General features: G+C 36.9%; 1 protein-coding gene across 5 annotated transcripts in view; it reads right to left on the reverse strand.

Moving 5' to 3' along the window:
* il1rapl1a (interleukin 1 receptor accessory protein-like 1a) overlaps positions 1 to 22101 on the reverse strand; it is a 99656-nt gene that overhangs the window by 11865 nt on the left and 65690 nt on the right. For all 5 annotated transcript variants that reach the window (XR_009272935.1, XM_058788012.1, XM_058788011.1 and 2 more), the window contains 3 exons: positions 21019 to 21205; positions 20231 to 20384; positions 9065 to 9139 (listed from right to left, as the gene is read on the reverse strand). Coding sequence is in view for 4 of the 5 variants with exons in the window: in XM_058788012.1 (XP_058643995.1) it covers positions 9065 to 9139; positions 20231 to 20384; positions 21019 to 21205 (416 nt within the window). In the remaining variant the exon portion in view is untranslated. The remainder of the gene's footprint in view (positions 1 to 9064; positions 9140 to 20230; positions 20385 to 21018; positions 21206 to 22101) is intronic.

The following is a 22101-nucleotide window of genomic DNA, read 5'->3' on the forward strand; positions in this document are numbered from 1 at the left end:
TGCTTAATATTTTTGCGGAAACTTGCTAAACTTTTTTTCTGGATTCATTGCTGAATACAAGGTTAAAAAAAACATCATTTATTTGAAACACTGTCATTTTTGTGTATATGATTTCAGCTTTAGGTCTGCTATCTATGCTGTTTACGTTTTAAGAAATCGAAGAATTTAAAATGCAACTGTGACATTGGCATAATAACATTCTGAAAATTTTTCTTTCTATCATCTATTTGCATACGGAATTCAGATTAGTCTTTCCTGCCATGCCTATATAATCACAGCAGTGTTGCATTGCTTGTTTATTTTTATGCATTGCTGGCAGAAAATCAGATGTGTGCTGATTGCCATGATGACATCAAACGGCATATCCACATATCCAAGCTTAAAACTCCAACACTATTCGTTTGCTGCCTTGAAAGCACTGACATTTCCTTTAGAGAATGCAAATCTAGTTGTTGTCTCCTCTGTTATCATCACAATCTCGTCTGCCTCCTAATCAGAGGATAAAGCAGATATGGAATAATTTAGCAATTTCAATACATCATTTAGGAAGCAACTAGAAAAAAACCCAGATGTTTAATATGGTCTGCCACCAGAGAGAGCTCTAAGCTCTATCCAGGGCCATTTTTCTGTTTGAAGTGTGTTTTTCAATGCGTTTGAATGAAAGGCAAGTGTACTGAGCTGTTTGCTTGTGGTGTTTCGCTCCATTTACCAACAGAGTCGAAACACTGACCAAGCATTCCTGTAAAAACACACACACACAAAAACATACAGGTCTGAAGACAACTCACGAACAGAGACCTATGTTAACATTTTGACCTTCACTCAGAACTGACTTCACTTAAAGAAGGAGTTTCCCAGTGCCGCTGCTTTAACAGACTGAATGCACACATTTCTTTGTATCCATCTTTTTTCTCCCCTCCTCCAATTCTTCACCTGATTTGTTCCTCAGCAGTGCAACCCAACGGGGACGTGTAAGACTTTAATTATCTGTATAGAATAGGGCTTTGTGAACAGGTACTCCTCCGCAGATCCTTTCATACTCCCTGTCCTCCCCTCATCCTTTCTTTCTGATGTCATAATAGAGACCCTGCCTCAGCACCTCTCTCACCGATGTTACAGCGTGTGTTTCTGACACTGAAAGAGTGTGCAAATGAGAGAGAAAAGACAATTAGTACAGTTTAATCCGTTTTTTAGAGCTCTGAGCACATTTGAATTGTAAAGGGAGATTCGTGAACAAAGAGAAAGTTTTCTATTATAAAACACAGACTCACACACACACACACACATTCGATTTCAGAGGGAACTATTCTAGAGGTATTAAAACGTTCTCTCAATACAAAAGCACACATACACATACTGACACATATGTGTCCCCTCCCCCTCACACAGGCGGCATTTCTCCAGAGGATCTGTTTCAATCTCCAAAATAAATCCAAATCCAGATATATCAGCGCGTCAGCAGGCCCTTACGTATTCAACCCACTGCTTCTATTCTTCTCTCTCAGCATTCTCTCTCTCTCGGTACAGCTTTCTTCCGCTGACAGCGGGATCAAACTCCGTCAGACCCCTGGGAGATCATGTGTGGAAATCGCACACATCACATGACTTCCTGTTGGTACGTGACTATAGTACGAGGCTGATTAACTGCGGCAGGCAGTTTTGGAGATTAAATTACATTAGGATGGACCGAGGAGTCAATAGGACAGTCAGTTCAGTTCATTCAAATGTGAGAAGCAACGCAGTTTTCCTGCTATGGCTGATTAGCAAACCTAGCTGTGTATTCTGACAGGAAACTGGCGAGCAACATATAAAATTCATGTATTATACACATACATGGTTCAAAAGTGTAGTGTAGTGTAGTGCTAATATTTTTCATGTTTTAGAAATAAGTGTCTTATGCTCATTCATTTAGTTGATCAAAAATACACTAAAACAGTAATATAGTGAAATATTACAATTGAAAATTCTATTTTAATATATATTTATTAAAAAATATCCTTCAGAAATCATTGAAATGCTAATTTGATGCTCAAGAAACATTTATTATTATTATCACCATTGTTAATACAGTTGTGTTGCTTAAAATGTGATACATTTTCAGTATTTGTTGAGAATTTTTGTAACATTATAAATGTTTTTACTGTCATTTTTCTTCTATTTGATGCACACTTGCTGAATAAACGTATTAATAAAAGTATTAATTTCTTTAAAAACACCTTTTTGATTGGAAGTTTATATATGTATTACCATATACTAAAAAGATACGGGGTTTGGAAGGACATGAGGGTGAGAGTGAATAGTTTACTATCACATTCTCTTCAGTTTCCTTCAGCTTCTTAGAGCCAGCGACGAGGACTGTGCGTTCAAATCCCCAAAGGAAAGATAATAAACTCTGGATATCTGACAAACGGCCAGGATGGACACAAATGAGGTGTTTTTGGGCTGCAAATCTGATTTGATCTGATTATTCTTGAAGCTCAGGCTAGGAAAAGAAATAAAAATGGCAGTTTGTTCAAGTATGTGTAACTCCCAACAGTTTGTACATGATTGACTGTGAAACGCTCTGTGTTTGACACGAGTGAGTGTGTGTGAGTGTGTGTTTAATACTCCTCTTCTCTGAATGCAGGTGAGTATGAGTCTGTTAACAGACTGACAGGTGGTTTATGTATGGTTTAAGCTACGCCTGAAACTAAACCTCAGCAGAAGGAAGGACGGGTGTTGTGGAATGTCAGATGAAAGGATTTCTTCTTACTAAAGTGAAGGACAGAAAGGACAGAGATCAAACAATTTAGATAGATGCAGGGGAATATAGAGTCAAGGGTTAAGCATCAAAGAGCGGTACAAAGACGGATTCAAGTAGAGAGTGAAATGACACTTTATTTGTTGTGTCTCTATGCAAGAACAGGTAATTGGTTACATATGCCATTTATCTCCACATCTACATGAAAGACTTTTGATTATGCATAAAATCTGTGTCCATTTTTCTGTTATTCTGGCAGCTAACTTAGACAGAAAGATATTGTCTGGATGAAATATGCGACAATCCAGCATTCATTTTGTTTGTCTGAATAAATCTTAAAAAGTGAAACATACAGGATCCAATGCTTTGAGCCTCAGAAACTCTTTAATTGTATGGAAAAATGCAGCTCAGACATTCTGCCAAATCTCTCTGAATCAAAGTCAAACGGGTCTGGAATGGCATGAGGGTGAGTAAATGATCACAGAATTTTGGGTGAACTTTCCTTTTAAAGGGCATGCCAAAAACTGCCAGCACATGAAAGGTCGTGGCAGCTCTAACAGGGTCATATGCATGATTAGAAACCGTGGCCTTGTGGACCCAAAATGTGGGACAAAGGACTCTGGATTGGAGTGAACACTTCAGAATAGAGATAAAGCGACCTCTCCGTCTAGTCGTTCCTCTTTTGAGCTCTCGCTCTTTCTCAAATTAAGCTGAAAATGTGTGTGCTCAAAAATGTGAAGCGGATAACTAAGTTGCTGCTCATTGGCTGTTACAATCCCTCATTTGCTTACTGCGCATTACATACAAATGTTTATTAAACAAAGATTAGATTTGAATTAACAAGAAATGGCATAAAAAATAATCATTTAATTCATCATTTAATCCACAGCTGTGGCCAGATAGCTGAAAATGGGCTTGTAAACCCCAAATATCTGGTTCCAGGATATTTAGCTCAATATCCTAAGAGCAGAAACACAGCTTTTGCACATATCCACTGCTTTTGTGCTGTTCCTTTAAGGATATCAGTGTCCAATCTTACCCAATAATAAATTGAGATGTTTATTTAGAGAAATGCCCTCATCTCCCGATGGTTGCTTAGCAACAACTATATTATTTTGGGCAAGGGTGATTAATATTAAGAAGTGTTCTCTGAATACCTCTGCACAAATCCTCCCCACTTCTGCGTTAACGTAAGTGTGTGTTTCTGTGTGTGCGTTTAGTGCCATCTGTGAGGAAGCAAAGCAGACACACAGTGAATACATTTCAATTAAGTTAGATTATGTTTAGTTAACCCTCATGTTCATTTGAGATCGACTTTACTTTTTTGTTGTTTTTATGACTCAGAAGCCCCAATGACTCACATAAATTACAAATAATAACAGCAGTTCAATAATAATTTTATAAGTTCATCTGAGCCAATCACAATCCAGTAGGTAGGTACACTGAAGTCTTTTCCCCTCTCTTTTCAGAAATCTAACTAGCATTCATTTCAGTAACTTGGCTTCTGTTCTGTGTCGACTGGACCCCTCCAAAAAACATTTTTGAAAAATACAATAAAAGAAATTAAAATAAATAACTGACAGGGGTGTACACATACAAAAAGTTAGCATGTGAAAATTCATTGCATTTATTAATGCTTTGTATCCGAGTTCTCTGAGACTCCAAACAAAAGTAATGAAGCAATTTTTCATAAAGGACGGTTGATGCATGTTATCAAGCTGAAATTTTGTTTATAATCAGATCACATAAGATTAGAACAAGCAATGGAGTTTCAACCAGATATTTCAATGTTTATTGGTATATTTCCGAGCCCTCGGGGGCTCTAAGAGCCTAAACAGAACATGAAGGTTAAGATGAACTCTCATCAGTCCAATTCAATATGTATAATACAGATAGATAGTCAAGTCTTTCCTGCATTGTTCCTTTCTATCTGTTCATCTTGGCTGGCGACTGCATAGAGGTCACCTTTTTTCCCTTTTTCCATGTTGAATGCAAGTCAGCCCAGTTTCTTTCTGTCTCGTTTTTTTTTTCCTTTTCTTTGTTTGTCTGCGATATTTGTGTTGTGCTTGTGTGTGTGTGTGTGTGTGTGTGCGCACACACATAGGTGTGTGTGAGTGCCCCTGTTGTCATTAATAATGTCTGGATGTGATGGGTTCACACACAGCACACTCTATCCGTCTCTCTCTATCCTTCACTCATCATCCCATCATCCCATCCTCTCACATCATCATCTGTTCCGCGTCTATGGCAGGGAGCATGAAAAATGATTTCGATAGCTCATCTCTCATAATAAGCATGTTTATAGCAAAGTAATGGCCATATACATCATACATATCACATAGTATTACACAGTAGCATCAACAAATGCTGGAAATAACTAGTATTAGTCCAGCAATATCCTCTTACCTGCTATATACTTATAAAACTGTATGTGTTTAAGTTTGCATGTGTGTGTGTGTGTGTGTCTGTATCTGTGCGTGTCCAATAAGATTTCTGCAGGAAGTGCTCAGCGAGGAGCGATTCCCTCCTGAAACATTCTAAAAGCATTAAATATTCTTCCACCAGCTCAGAATTCTGTCTTCATCTCTCAGAACCTCCTTGCATGTTCCTTAATGCTCTCCTTTCCTTCAAAATCGCTCTCTCGTTTCCACTGAAGTTCTTTCATTAGATGTCACCTGAAAACCACACCTGTATGCCACACATTTGAGATTTCGAGGACCTGCACTTGATTTGTCAAAGTCACTGAACTGAAAATTAGTGGTATATTTATAATTTTAATGATTTGTTCATTTAATATGTTAGCTTAATTTGATTAAATTTTTTGGTCAAAATTATTGATACACTTCATTTACTGTATATATATATATATTTAGTTAATTTTTAAATATTTTTATATTTGAAATCATTTTTCCCTACAAAATTAGTAGTTTCATAAATAAATAAATCAAATTTTGCCATTTAAGTTCATTAAACACATTTGAGAGTCGTGACCAAACATTTTTTTTCTTGGATTCTTTTTTTGTTGAATCACATGATCAGCAGGAAAATGCTTGTTTTATCCCAATAATACGGTGGCCTAGAGAGCTTAACGCACTGCTAATGAAAAAACACCTGCAATTTAAGAAAACACCTTCATCAATTTGACAACACGCGTGCTGCAAATGCTCACAACACAAACAAATAAATAAACGCACTGAAAAACAGAAACGCATTGCAAATAGGCAGAGACCACCTCGAATGTTTAAGGGAACCACAAAGTGACGAACATGGCTGAAAGGTGAGATTTTTCTTTATTTTAACATCCTAATATACTACTAATAATATACTATACCTAATCTCTTAATTTTTAATTTTTATTTTTTGATATTATTAGCCTAAATAAGCTGACGAAATACACAATTACTGTAACTGTGAATGTAGTAAGCTGGCTAACTTACCAACTTTCCTTATAAAAAATAGCCTATGGTTTTACTATTAAAATTAAGTAATTAAAACATTATATAAAAAATGAATAAAAACAAAAAATGATTACTATAGTTAAACGATGGTAACCATACACAAATGAACCATGGATTTACTACACTAACCATGGTATTTGTACAAATGTTAATCCATAAAAAACATGGTTAATTTTCGTTTTGCTGAGGTCATTTTAATATGGTCTGTGCTAGTTGTGCGTTTCTTTGTTTGTGTTGTGAGCATTTGCAGCACATGCGCTGTCAAACTGATGAAGATATTTTCTTAATTTGCTGGTGCTTTTTCTATTGGCATTTGTTTTCTGAAGTTGCAGCACGTTGAGCTCTCTTGGCCACCGTACAATTATCATATACTTGTACTCACAGAATTAGTCGAATAAGAACAACTGACTGAAAATCTTTAAATGATGCTACATCCTTGCCACCAGGTGTCATTATAAGTCTAAGACGGCATAATTTACTGAGAAAAGATTTTGATATCACTTCTTCACTACAATAGTAACTTCATTTAAATCAAAATTCTATCTAGGTTCTCATGATTCTGCAAAGTATTTAGAAATACAAAAATGTAGTTTTCAACTGAATTGAGAAAGAGAGATGAAACTGATCACAACGCAACAAAGTTCAACTCCATTGGGTTCTATTATACTAATTCAGCTAAGCAGCCCACAACGCACACGCCGTCTAATCCTAAAAATTACTCATCATGTGGTCAGTGTGTCTCTAGTCGATGAGTGGTGTCCTGCTCTCTCTCTGCTCATTCTAAAGGCAGAACATGGTCAGAGCCGCCACAATATGCTCCAATCTGCTCCTGTTTCCAACATGCCTGGATCCAGAGTCTCCGCCAAACAAACAGACGCGGCTCCATCCACCACATACACACACACACACACACACATGGTTCAGTTCAATGCACACGCTAACAGACTAGTGCACATGCGCGAACAAGCACATCTCAGTCAATTACATATATTAAAGTGGACGGTATGCGTGTGTTAACATGCACAAGGAGCTCGGATCAACACACACACACACACACACACAGCGAAATCCAAAAGAAGGCCCACTGAATGTTTCGGCACCATATGGAGCGGCTATTGTTGGGAGACAACAGCAGATAATTAGCATAGAGGATTTGCATTTATGAGAACGACTTCCATTCAGAGCGTAAACAACATAGCATCATAATGCTGACTATAGCAGCTATCTGTCTAGCAGGGGAACTCCTTTCTCAGGCATTAACACACACACACACACACACACAAACACACACATATGCAAATGCTGCTGCTGCCGAGTTAGCGCATAACTGCATGGCATGAGTTTAAACATTCTCGATGAGTCTCTTTTAGTAACAGTTTGACGTCTTTTCAATAACAAAAACAGTTCACACATTTTTGAAACTGTTTTGCTTGTGTTTTTGTGAGAAAATCCATTACGATGACTCTCTGTTTACTTACAAATTTCTTGCACAAACACAATTCAAATGCATGAACCACATCGAATAGAATACTACTGTACTGCTTACTCTGCAGTATACCGCATACTGCCTATTACAGTATTTCAAAAAGACAGCACACAGTGTTTCACTGTAATAAGAGGAAAATTATTGGATTAAAAATGAATTGTGCCCATTATTTGCATGCGCTTTCTTTTGTTGCTATACTACGACTGGGGATTTTTTTTTTTTGCTGGGACTGTAGAGCAATTGGCTCTTTAAAATGCCAAAAGTGCATTCCGCTGCACCAAACACCTGGATATATGCCCGGTTATAACGCTCTTCTACATAATTTTATGATTATTTGATGAATTAATTACTGCCATGATCAATAAAAACTGTTCACAAACATCTCTTTAAAGTAGTATTCAATTTACTGCCAGCTTTCCATAAGCAGTATGCCAAACAAAACATCATTGTCAGCGCTATTTGATGCAAACTTTAATTGCATCAAATAGCACTGACTTTTGTATAAATGGTACATTAAACTATGCATAATACACAGTGCCTTTCAAAAATTAAGGGTAAGATTTATTTATTTATTTTTTGTGAAAGAAACTTTTACATATCAACGATGCATTAAATTGATAAAAATGACAGCAAGACTGTTACAGAAGATTTCAATTTTAAATAAATACTGCTCTTTTAACCTTTCTTTTCATCAAGGTATTAAAAAAAAAACTATCAGTTTCTACAAAAATATCAAGCAGCAAAGCTGTTTTCAGCATTGACAATAACAGACAATATCAGTATTTTTAAATACTGCTGGCTGCTGAAAATAAATTTTTTTTAATATATTAAATGAGAAAACATATTGCACATATTGTGATAAATTATATGCTTTGGGTAGCATAAGAGACTTTGGTTATTTAAGATGCGCGTGATATGACAAGAAAGTGGATTTCATTCAGAAACACTTACGCTAAAATGGTGTAACTGTTTGAATCTTTAATTTAGCGAGCATTATTTTTATTTCCACTTTGTAATCCAGGTTTGTGCAAACATTTTGGCAGACCCTTCAAAAATGAGTCAACCAGACAAATCGTGAAAAACCATGATTGATATCGCCTCCGGTTCTTTTGTCACCCTGGAAATAGAAGGTCAAGTCGAGTGCAGTGCATCATGGGATACAATATTCCACACAGTGTGCTCTGGTTCTACACTGAACATTTCAACAAACGTAGCAGGTCATCCGGGTAATCCATGCATTCAGAAAATTTGCATACTGCGCACAGCATATTACATACTACGTTCTTTCAAAAATAGTACACGGCATTGCGAACAACCCCCACCCCATTCTCCTCCTCCTCCCAACACACGCACATGTACACAAGCAGAAGCTGTTCTTACCGAGCTGCACGTCCATGGTGAGGAGCTTGTTTTCAGAGGGAAAGAGAATCCTGGGGGGCTCTTCAGTCAGAGGAGCTGAAACACACACACACACACACACACACACACACACAGAGAGCTTAGTTATTTTTACTAAGTGACATCAAGCACCTCTGATGAAGCACACACTCTCTCCCTCTCTCTGCCCACACGTTCGTGATTGGATGAGTAAACTCCAGCATCTCGCCATCAACATCTCAGCGAGAATTGTCTTGGTCTCCCCAGTGCTCTCGTTTCTGTTCTTCTTGACTTTTTTTCCCTATCCATCAATCCTCCCCACATCCCTCTCTCTCCAGATCTTCCTCTCCCCATGTGGGCACGATGCTCCAAATTCCAGCTCATTTCCTTCGAGTCAGAGGTGTGTACGTGTCTTTCTCTCTGGTGATTATGCTGACTGTGTTTGTTCAGTCGGCTTTTCTCAAGCACAGGATCGCTGTAGGTAATACTACACGCACCATGTCACTGTGGCTGCATACGTGTGTGTTTGCATTCGGCTTCATGTAACTCTTAAAACTCGAGGATGTATATTTATGTGTGTTTGTCGCAGCTCTAGATTGGTTTTGGGTTGAGTGTGTGTGTGTGTGTGTGTGCGCGTGACGTGGGGGGTGCACTTAATAGACAGCGAGCTGGTGGAAGTTTAAGCCGCGCGATCGCTCATCCAAAATCCAATTTTCACTCGGCGGAGGAAAGCGCACTGGCCCCTCCCGACGGATTATTCCGGGTGACTGACGGATAGCAAACAGCAAATTAATGAATTACGCTTCCGGAATATACACATCTCGCTGCTGACCCATGCTGCGCATTTCCCTGTTAAAGTTGTAAGGGAAATGGACACATTATTTCACTAGAAGTGGACGGTATGACTAAAATCGTAAAATCACTGTGTAAGAAAACCAATATCACGGTAACGGTATATATCACAATGTAGCTGTATGACTGAAATTCAACAATAAATAACATAACTTGTTTTAAAGGAATACCCTATTTTATGGAATATTAATTGCGTTTTTATCATCTGAAAAGCACTGCGATTTATATTCTAAAGTGATTTAAATTAAAGCAATTAACATCAAGCACGCAAAACTTTTGTGCCGAATGAAAGAGGTACCTGAGCATTTTTAATGGTGCATTTACAGTACCATATATCAGCCCGGTAGTTTCAGTTTTATTTTAAATAAATTTGTTTTGGGCTTGACGTTTATAATAAATGTTGTTTATAATTAATGCCACTATATCCCACTATATTTTTCATTCCTGTTCTGTTTGTAGTGGAGTAAGGGGAATTACAATGTTTATAGTGTTTATTAATGTTTGCTACTTTTACATTATTGAATGTAACAATAAAATGTAACTTATACACTTATGTAACTTATCTGTGTTTTTTTTTCTTTGCAACAATGCAATTCCCATGTGCGACCCTGTTTTCTGTAAAATATGGTAATTTAACCAAAAATTTTAATTTGGTCATTATTTACCCACTCAGTTCAGTGGAAAACAAAACAATATTTTTTCAAAACAGTTTTTCAGACTGAAGCTTCAAAAAGGACACCAGGCACAAACTCTGAAGTCATATGATAGTTTTAAGAAATTGTTTTGTTTAAGACAGAAATTTAAGTTGAGTTGGATATTGATCTTCAATAAATCAGCTGATCCAGTTCACAAAACTGATTCGTTACAAACTGGACTGAATATGATTCTTGAAACTTACAGCCCTATTCAAACTGTAATTGTTTCTCATGGGGATGACTGTAAAAATAAATTTGCAAGGCTCCTCAGAAATAAGACAATTTATTAATGGTGGAGGAAATAAAAGAAATAAAATCTCATTTTAAAATACATGCACATTATTGTGAGGCACAACAATTACCATACAGCACATGGCAGTGTTAAAAAAACCCATTACAAAAATACCCTAGGTCCACGTGATAAACAAGAAGTGAATAATAACATTAATTTTGGCCTGGTTCTTCTTCACAGAGCGCATCAATGACTTCGGATAGTTGTAATACAGCACACCTTTACTTAAGTCCTCATTCATTGTAATTGCATGGAAAATGCAGCCAGCACAGCCTTCAGAATAATCCTTTTGTGTACCACGAAAGACGGGTTTGAAATAACACGGGGTGAGCAAATGATGAAAAATAATTTGCAATGTTAGGGTGAACTATTCCTTTAAAAGATTTTTGAGGGTCTTTAATGAGCCCTTCAAGACTGTAACTATCATAACATGCTTTAAACGCAGCTTGAGGACGCGTGGAGATTGAGAGGACGAGAAAAAAGAGAGAAAGCGAGAGAGAGAGGATGAGTCACCATACAAATTGCTTGCTGTCTGGTAGAACAATTACACAGCTAATCTAAGCAATGAGCAATGTAGTGTCACCACGACTCGAACCCACAACCATGACAAACACCCTCAAAATGAAGATGCTATCGTCTCTATGTCTAAAAGTAAAAAGAGAAAGAGCGAGACAGAGAGGAGAATTCACTAAGATTGAACTGCGCCTACTGACAGCACCATTTATTTGCGAACACTGTCTGCGTTGTTTTAGCGCCCACCGATCACCAAATCGGTTCTGAATTTCGATAGAAAGGAGGTGTTTGCGCAGAAAAGAATCAAAATGGTTATATTGCGATTCGTCAGAAGCTGTTTTTTGCCTTGAAAAACCGGATGCAAAAATGGCACGACTGTTTAGTGAATTTGTCCCTGAGAGAGAGGAATATAGAGGGAGATGAAAAGACAGAGATAGAGTGGAAATGTGGGTTGGCTCTGAAGCAAGGGATGAGTGTGACGGAAGGATGGCGTGATGCAGAAGAGGAGAGAAATAAAAACACTCGGGCCAGCGCGGTGGGGAGACTGGTTACACTCAGCAGGAGGGAAGCTACAACCCAGAAAAAAACTACAAGAATCGGTCCGCTTTTAAATTCCTCCATGCTCTGTGTGTGTTATCGTTCTCTCTGACACACACTCATAGAGTAGTTTCTGTGTGTGAGATGAGTTCACGGAGTTTGAGACTGATATATTGACAGACTGCGAGTAGGAGAGGTGTGATAGCACAGGCTCCCTCTGAGGTTCACAACTCTTCTTCTCTAACACACAGACACACACACACACACACACACACACACACACCTACACAGATACATATACACATGGCCACAAACACACATAAATGTATATGGCCCGAAAAAGTAACTGGGCATGCTTAAAATTGTATACAGCTCTATGCATTAGATAACTGTACACATTTCCAAGTTGGAAGTCTGAATTTGAGTGGTGCTCTGTTGCACTTTTCCAGGCAGGAAGTTGCACATTCTGATTTTCTGAGTTGAATGGGACACAGAATCGCTAGAGGCACCTGTGTGAAATCGGGGGGGAACTGACTCTACTTCCATTAAAATAACCATGGAATCAGTTGGTTAAAAGTGATAGTAAAATATGTTAGAAATTGCTAATGCAATTACATTCATAAATTGTTTAGTGTGGCTAAATAGTTTTTGGCAGCCACTGTACACACACACACACACACACTTAAATTGCAGATTATTGGACTAATAATAAATAAATTGCTAATATATTTTTAGATATTATTTTTAATATTGAAAGAGCCCAGAAAGGGTACAGGTAACAAGGGAGCTTCAGTAGAGCAACAGTGAACTACAGTCAGATGAAATGTTGACAGGCCATATGTCAGTAAAAAAATAATTTTCCTGTCATGTTCGCCGTTATACTGTGTGTAGCACGTGCTCTTCAATTGAACACACAAATGCGGTGGAGCACTGTATATAATATAATATTCTTCTACTTCATATACTTAATTCATAAGAGAAACTACGAGCTTGCAATATCATAGTTATGTTGTCAGTTTTGTTTCTGTATATTTCCTACTTGCTGAGGGGCACAGGTAAATATGACATTTATTATAATGGGTTTATGTGAAGTTGACTTAAATTAAGAGTTGTTATTTTTTAAAATCTAATAATAATTGTTAAATTTGATAGCTCTCAATTATACTGTAATGTTGAATGGGTATAGTAATAGAGACAGTAGTACTGGGATCAGTGATACTCGCCTTCAGTCATAAAAAAGGTATATTAAATACCTTGCTACGTTTCTGAGCCTTGACCATGGTAGGATCCTAAAACGATGCGTGAACGAAGGTCTTGCGGGTAATTAATGACAGAATTTTCATTTTTGGGTGAGCTATCCCTTTAATGTTAGGTGAAATTAATTGCGATTAATCGTCATTAATTTCAGATTTCTTTTTTCACAAAAAAAAGCTTTACATTGCTTCAGAAATAATAACTACAATTATACAGTAAAAGAATACTTTAATTTCAATTTGTTAATTGTTGTTTGGCTATTTTTTATTAACAGACATCTTTTTGGATCATCAGTCAACAAATGTCATGTCGTCAGGATGATAGCAGACACAGAGGTGCAGCTTTAATTTCACACAATTTAATTTAAACCGTCTCATTCATAGATTTTCATTTCAATTTTCATTTTCAAATCAATTTTATTTTGATTTGAACCTGACAGAAAGTGATATCTGAGTGGGAGAGTTTGTAATTAGTCCGTCTGTCCATTTCCTCTAGTTTGATTGGAACACATTCGATTCAGCCAGTATTTAAAAATAATTATTTTGTGGTATGTATTTTTTATTTTCAAATGTTGCCTCCTCAGACGTGCAGTGCAGGTTAAATAATTCACATGGCCCTCTGACTACCGTAACACTATTTTTCCATTACAGATAAACCCAAAACAAGGGAATGGCTAATCAAAATCATGCACCTTAAACGGCCCGAGAACCTTTGTGGAACACAGATGTAATGCACACCTTGCGGCCTTACTTAGCAGCAGCTTAAACTACAAGATAAACCCTGTGTGATCTTTAGCCTGTAAAAGTGTCCTAGCATTAGCCAGAGCACACGGTTCGCTGGTGAAACTAGGGCAGATTTGATGCTTGGGAGGACACGAGAATGTATTCATTGCGATCACTGCAGCACACTGCGCTGGATACGATTCACTTTTGTAGAGCATTCAGAATATCTGACTCTATTTTCAGTGATGACAGAGATTTTCATGCTGTGCATTATTCCTGTTCAGATGTCCTTGAGAAATAAACTGTGAGATAAAAGGAAGCTCTGAGGGGAAGAACTACTGGAGTGGAATGTAAAAAAGGTGGAATGTGTATTACTGCCGTGTGTGTGCAGGGCCGTAGCTAATGGGGTGAAAGGTGGGAATGATTCTTGGGAACTAAAAAGTCCAGAGGGGCCCATAACAATTGAGACAGGATTGATGTAGCATCTGGTATAATTATTTGAATATATTTTACATCAAAATATGTCCAAAAAAATTTTTTTTTTTTTAAAAAGATAGGAAGAAAGCAAAAATAACTCTTTAACCAATTTTAGGCAGTCATTCAGGTTGTTTAATATGTGATCGCCTAAACCTAAATGAGATAGGCCTATTTTACATTTTGTAGTATATATTACTAATATAATAAAAATGCATGTAAAATCCATTAAAATCCAAAATATCAAAATATGTAATAAAATAATTGTGCATTTCACCTAAATGAAAAAATTATATTTTGTATTCTATTTTAATATTATTAATATAATACAAATTGATTTAGAATTCTGGATAATTCATTTGTATTTTACATCCACATATTTCACAATAATGAAAAACAAATCAGTCCCCCTATCTAAATAAAAGACATAACATTTCATAATATATTCATACTATTATAAAAACCGATCCTGTATAAAAAATGTTTATTAAAATACATCATAAAACATGTGTTCATGCGTTTCAGTCCGTGGTCCCTTCCACCTAACTAAAAAATATCCAATTTTGTAATTTATTTTAATATTATTAATATAATATAAATGATGCAGAATCCTGTATAATTAATTAAACGTATTTTACATACAAATGAGTAAAAATAATTAAAGCATAACTTGGTGCCCTAAATCTAAATGAAAAATATTACATTTTGTATTATAAATTCATATTATTATTATTATAATAGAAATTGGAGTAAAATCCGGTATAATTAATCGTATCTATTAAAAATATGTATCAAAATATGTCATAAAATAATTATTACACAAATTGTGCATTTCAATCTATGGTCATGCTACCTAAATTTAAAAATATATGTAAGTATGTTTATATTAGGATACGAAAATAAACAGGATTCGGGTCGCCCGCTAGCTATGGCCCTGAATATAAACACAATTATAATAATAATAATAATAAAAACAATAGCAGTCAACAGATGCCCTCAACATAACGGAAAATAAACGTGTGTGTGTTATTGAGTGACTAAGAGAGAGTTAAGTTGTCGCACTCTCACTTAGCGGCATCTGTAATTAATCCTTAATTAAATATGATTACATAACTCTCTGCTGATTACGGGCACATGTGCACACACACACACACACAAAACACACACACACTTATCTTGTCCTGATTAGACTTGACAGATGCAAGGTGTTGGGAGCATGTGTAAAGAACGTGCTACGGCAGCCCCAGCACACTATAGGGGATTTTAAGACAATGGGGGCTCCAATCAACACGGAGATCAATGGATAAACAAACAAAACGCACTCTTACCCGTGTATCATCTTGTAACCACTTAATACCTACCCTTCCACTCAACAGTGCTTCCCTAGCCATCTACAGTACCCATAAACCCTTCTGTCGTCTATGGGTGACTGGATCGAATCTGGGCGACTACCCTTGCCTGACCGTTTCCATGGAGATTCAGTGGGAAGGGCACAGGTTGGTACAGGTGGGAGAGGTAAAGAAAGGTTGGCATTGTCCCTGGATTGCTCCACCACAAGTCCCTCCCGGGCACATGCGCTTACACGCTTACACTGCTCCAAACCTGCCGTTGGCATGGACACCACGCAAGTGTCCATGGAAACCACATTGTCTGAACTAAAATAGCAATAGGAAATGCAAGCTACTTTTGGAAACTGTTTTTCTGCAAGCGCTACTTCATCCAGATCGCACACACAGCACTGCATCCGGAAGCTGACGCCTCTTCTAAAAGTCTTCTAAAATTCCTAAGCAGAAAAAAAAAAAAAAAAAAAGTGACAAATGGGAGATTATAGGGGTCTTTTTTTCTCAGAAGCAGGTTAGCTAGATTAAAAGTCTCCATTTGGTCTCTATTTTAATCGCATTGCTGACTAGGACAATTTGTGAATTTTTTATTTTTTTTTAAATAGGTGAAATTACTGTAGTTTCAAGGACATTCTTATTCATTTGAAAATTTGAATTTTATTGAGACATGAAACCAACTTTAATATGTAAAAAGAGAATTTATTTAGCCTGTGGTTACCAAGGCATGCTCAAAGCAAAGGCCTGAAGTAAAATAAAATAATAATGAATAACCAGAATAATGAATAATTCAATTACATGATAGTTTTGATAAACTGAAGGGTGCTAGAAAATAAAATGTGTTAGGAAGTCTCTGACATTCTAAAGTTACTCTTCTTTAGCTGAAAAAAATGTGTTATAATAAAATTTTATATTATATTATATTATATTATAGGTCACACTTTATTTTAAGGTCCAGTTCTTGCTATTAACAAACCATTAATAAATAATTTGCTGCTTATTAATAGTTAGTAAGGTAGTTGTTAAATTTAGGTATTGTTCATGCAGAATATGTGCTTTATAAGTATTAATAAAAAGCCAATATTTTATTAATAGGCATGCTAATAAACAACTAGTTAATAGTGAGAATGGTCCCTATACCTAAGTGTTACCATATTATATTATATTATATATAACTAGTGAACTATGAGGGAAAACACCTACATAAATAAAATTTCCCTCTCGAACTGCTGGTTTCAGACACATTATTTGATAGCCTTTTATAATGAATATAATGAAGTGATATCAAAAAACATGATTTGTCCCATTAAATGTTCCTCACTGTGAAAAAAAATCTGATGCTTGTATTCATTACTGAGCACCTCAACCATTTCTAATGATTTTATATTCTCTGTTGCCATTTATCTAATTTAAAAAAAAAAAAAAACATATCCAGCTACATTTTTTCTGTCTTTTTAAAACGATATCTTTTTTTCTTCGACTACAGGCAAAGCATGATGAATCACTGGGTGAGAGAGAGGGCAGCAGACTGGCCAGGTCAACGTCCAGGCTTCAGACTCTACAAGAGCATGATGCTCCTGTGTCCTGTAGATATATAACAGCACACAGTACTGTACTGAAAGGCCACTTATTCACTGTTAAAAACCAGCTTAAACTATTTCTCTGTCCCATTACTATAATAATCAGCTTCTGTGACTGATATCTAGAGTTTACACCCAACTACACACAATCACGTTCACCCAGGAAGTCATTTCTTCACTGTTTGTGTGTGCGGGTGTGTGCAATGCGCATGATTAACTGTTTAAACACACATTTTTGGCCCTCTGCCTCGAGAGAGGATGTACAATAGCACTGATTCACATCATCGGCCGTGTATTTTTGTAGGTCAGTTTCACGCTTCAAATTTTCAGACATGCATGCGCGCAAAAAGGCACAAAAAACCCACCGCTCCAATCTTTGTTGTCGAAAAGCATGTCCGCAGTAATAGACTGTCTGTAAGCACTCAAAAACAAGAAAATGATTCCGTGTTCTTCCGCTAACTTCCTCCCTCAGGCGCACAGGCAGCTCCACCAGATAACCCGCTGCAGAGATGTACCATCGAGGCAACTTTCTGTAGCAATTATAGAGACGTACTGCTGTAACCAGCTCAAAACAAATTGAGCTATAGTGCTATGATTCTGCCGTAACAGCTCCACGACTCCTAACATCAAAACTCTGCCTCCGTGACGAGGGTTAAATCGAGCTACGGACTAAATTTTACTGTTAATGGTGGCTTTTCCATTGAGAATCATTTGCCATCCTGGACTATAAGTTCCATCCAGGAAATCGTCCCTGAGAGTCTAATGCCGTCCTAAAATAGGCTTTAAATGAGTACGGGAGGAGAGGCGCAGTGTTTTAATAGGTTTCAACTGAATGAGGGCTTAGAAAGGGAGAGAGAATAACGTCTGACCTCTTTTCACCTGTACGTGCCGTTTTATTGACCTGCTATGGTGGCAGAAAGGACCGAATTCGCAAGAGACCAATAAGAATCTGTTTAATCATAGACAGAGACGTTTAAACATAAAAATATAGACGAAAATGTCCTTTCCGCTGCCGTCTTAGTGTTGTGTGTGTATAAATGTCATTTTCTATCTCTCTCTCTATGTATGTTATTGTGCGAGTAGAGCAGTAATAGAGGTCAAATGTGTGTAGTGGGTAGTGCACATGCTCACAACACATATGAGCAGTTGAACACAGGTCTGGCCTTATGTTATAATTCGATCTCAATCCCCCTCATTGTCTCTCTCGACTATCCTAAAGGCCAAAAGCTTATGAATAATATTTAAAAAAACAGCTGTGTTAACATTAACCACTTCACCACCACATCTATCATTAAAATGACTGTATTTAAAGCTTCAGTGTGTAATTTCTGTGGAAGAAGAAAATGTGCATGGTGCCAGTCTGGGCAAAACATTCATTGCATATTTTATCCATACACTGTAAAAAAAAAGACCCATAAACTGTCAAAAAGATACTGTGACAAGTAAAAAGATTTAGTCAAATGAATGCTTTTTGCATGTAAAAACTATGATTTACCATACAATTTACGATGAAAAACAGAAAAAAGACATTTCAGAAGGCAACTAACATGCCATCCTGTAATACCTGAAAATTGTCACAGTAATGAATTTCAAATTCAACCTTATTTACAGGATATGTTTTAAAGTGTAAAGGCCCATTAACACCAAGGACGATAACTATAAAGATAACGATAAAGATATAGTTCTAAAAATCTTTCTCAATATCAAAGAATAACAGAGTCCACACCACAGCTATAACGATAAAGGCACAGAGAAACGATATCATTGGAATTGCTTTCTGAACGATTTTTTTCCAGCTGATGAACGACAAAAACATTGACACCCAATCAGAATCCATCCTGCTATAACGAGCTTGAGAATTTAAAGTGGCAGACGAGCGTGTGCTAAGAATAAACAGACGGTATCGTCTGCTGGTGTGGATGCTAATATCCTTATCTTTATAGTTATCGTTCTTAGTGTGAACAGGACTTAAAGGATAACTATAAAGATAATGATAAACGATAACAACTTTCAGAATGATTTTTTCCAGCTGATGAACGATACAAACATTGACACCCAATCAGAATCCATCCTGCTATAACGAGCTCATTATAGCAGGATGGATTCTGATTGGGCGTCAGTGTTTGTATCGTTCATCAGCTGGAAAAAAACGTTCTGGAAGTGATTCCAACGATATCGTTTCTCTGTGCCTTTATCGTTATAGCTGTGGTGTGGACTCTGCTATTCTTTAATATTGATTTTTTTCGAACTATATCTTTATCGTTATCGTCCTTGATTTGAACAGGCCTTAACTCACAATGCAGGACGGTGTTTCCTTAGTGTTTGTGGTTTCATTGTATTCACTTTTTTCGCTGAATAAGAAATAGTTACCCTAATTAAAACTAATGATATAAAAAACTTTTTGCCACTATTCTACATTATTCAATAATTTTCTGTATACATTCTGTGTTGCAAAAACTTTATTAATTTTTTGATTTTAGATCAGAAAATTTCTTTAAAAAATCAAAAAAATGAATGAAAGAGACAAGACTCTCATTCTAAATCGTATGATTATTTTTTTCATCCCTGGAACACAAAACGATTCAAATGATGGATGATGACTGTGACTATTAAGCTCCGAAAACCTCACAAAGTAGTCCATATGACTCATGCACTATATTTTGAATCTTCTGAAATCCTATGAAAGCTTTTTATGAGGAACAGACTGAAAAGTTGTTATTCACTGAAAAACTTGTGCATTAACGACACACGCAGGAAAGTCTCTGTTAACAAAAGCACGGCACAGTGAATGCAACTGAAACCAAATAAGAAGCAAAAGGAGGACTAATACCTCACGCTTCAAAAAACAAGCGGGTATCACAGCAAGTGCTCTCACACACAGATGCACACCGAAGAGACATCACACTGTACTACCTGTCACGCTCAGATAGGTCGTCCTCCGCACCAGGAAGCCTCCAAAAACCAGCTCACAGGTGTAGTTGCCGATGTCATCCTCCTTCACTTCCTGTATGGAGAGCATGTCTGCGGTCTGCAGCACGCTGCTCCTCCACTGCTGCACGTTACACTCCTGCACACCCACAGGCAAAGAGAAAAAGAGAAAAAAATATAGAAACAAAGAGACAAAACTGCACCACATACATTTGTATATACAGTCACAATGAAAAAACTCAGAGGGGAATTCAATAAGAATAAATTGCGCTTGCTGACAGCATGCAACTCAAGCAACGGCACAAACATGGCCCAGAAAAATCAGTGCTAAACACAATTTGCAGACTGGAGTTCCTGATCTTGTGGGTCACTGCTGCAATCCAGACAACTGAATCGGCTCTTTAAAATGCAGAATGTGCTCTCAAATGTATTTTAAAACACTTTATAATCATCATTTGATAAATTACCACTGCCATGATCGATTGAAAATGTACATAAACGGTCTATTTTAAATAATTTTCTGTTTATGGTTTGCACAATGTTAATTGCCCTCGGCAAATAGCACTGACTTACTGGCATAAAGTATAATAACCCTAATTTACATAAAAAGGAGGTGTGTTTGCACTGAAAAGAACGACAATGACTTCATTTAAATTCTCAGGGGGCAAGTGCCGTGACGCTGGATCGCAGGTGGTTTGTGAATAAGATGCTGGTTTGTTCACTGAACGGCGCAACTGTTTAGTGAATTCACCTCGGAGTATCTCCCACTGTACCTTGTACCACGTTATCTGCGGTTTTTCTCCAGGCTGAACGTAATCCTGGATATCAGGACAGGAGATGTCTTTACTCTTGCCCAGTTCTCCTTTCTCAGTGTAGCGCAGTTTTGAGTTATAACATCCTGCTGTGTCATTATCAGCAACCAACAGAGTCATAGACACCTTCATACAAAAAGTGGAATTCCTGTAACACACACACACACACACACAGAGTATATAAACTGTGCTATCTGTAATCAGATTAACACATACGCACCCAGAGACATCACTGATCGTAAATTGGTTATCATCTCACAGAGCCTATACACTAAACAAATTATACGAGAATAAAACATGATTTTATTTGTAATTCAACCATGATAGATGTAATTTGACAACGATGGAGCAGAATTTGTCACCAATTTTCATGTAGGGCTACAAATAATTAGTGTTTTGCTGATGGAATACGAGTAGCAATGAACAGAATGAGATGTTCTCTCAAAGGTTTTAAAGGGTCATTTCATACATTTTTTATCACTTTCCATTTTCCCCGAGGTCCACTTATAACGTAAGTGAATGTTTTTCAGCAGAAAAACATGTAAAATTTAGTATCCTACACTCTCTATGACCCTTAATTAAATTGGATGTTTGTTTTTTTTTGCTGCTGTGCCTTTAAGATGTCTATGAAAGATGTGAAAGTATGGAATGAAATGTTTTTGCAGTTCAGTACAGTATGTTTTCAAATTATCACGAGCATTTTTTTATTTATTTACTTAAAAAAAAAAAACGAGATTTCTCATGATATGATCCTGTTTTTTGTTTGCATTATAGTGAGTCAAAGAAAATTATACAACTGCAAAACGCATATTCACACGCTCTGTAACTCAGAAGCATTGCATGTCAACACACACTTCTCTACATTGATGAGTGTGTCTCCATTAAAAGTGCATTAGTGTTTACATTGTCCAAGGGCTTTGACTTTAATAGCTGCTGATAAGATTTGTTGAAATTTGACCTTTTCGGTGTAATGACCTCACACCTCCTACCGGGTTACCGTGGTTACAGAGTGCTTGGGGCGGCAACCTGCAAAGCACTTGTCTC

Source organism: Onychostoma macrolepis, chromosome 09 (genome assembly GCF_012432095.1).
Source record: "Onychostoma macrolepis isolate SWU-2019 chromosome 09, ASM1243209v1, whole genome shotgun sequence".
NCBI lineage: Eukaryota > Metazoa > Chordata > Actinopteri > Cypriniformes > Cyprinidae > Onychostoma > Onychostoma macrolepis.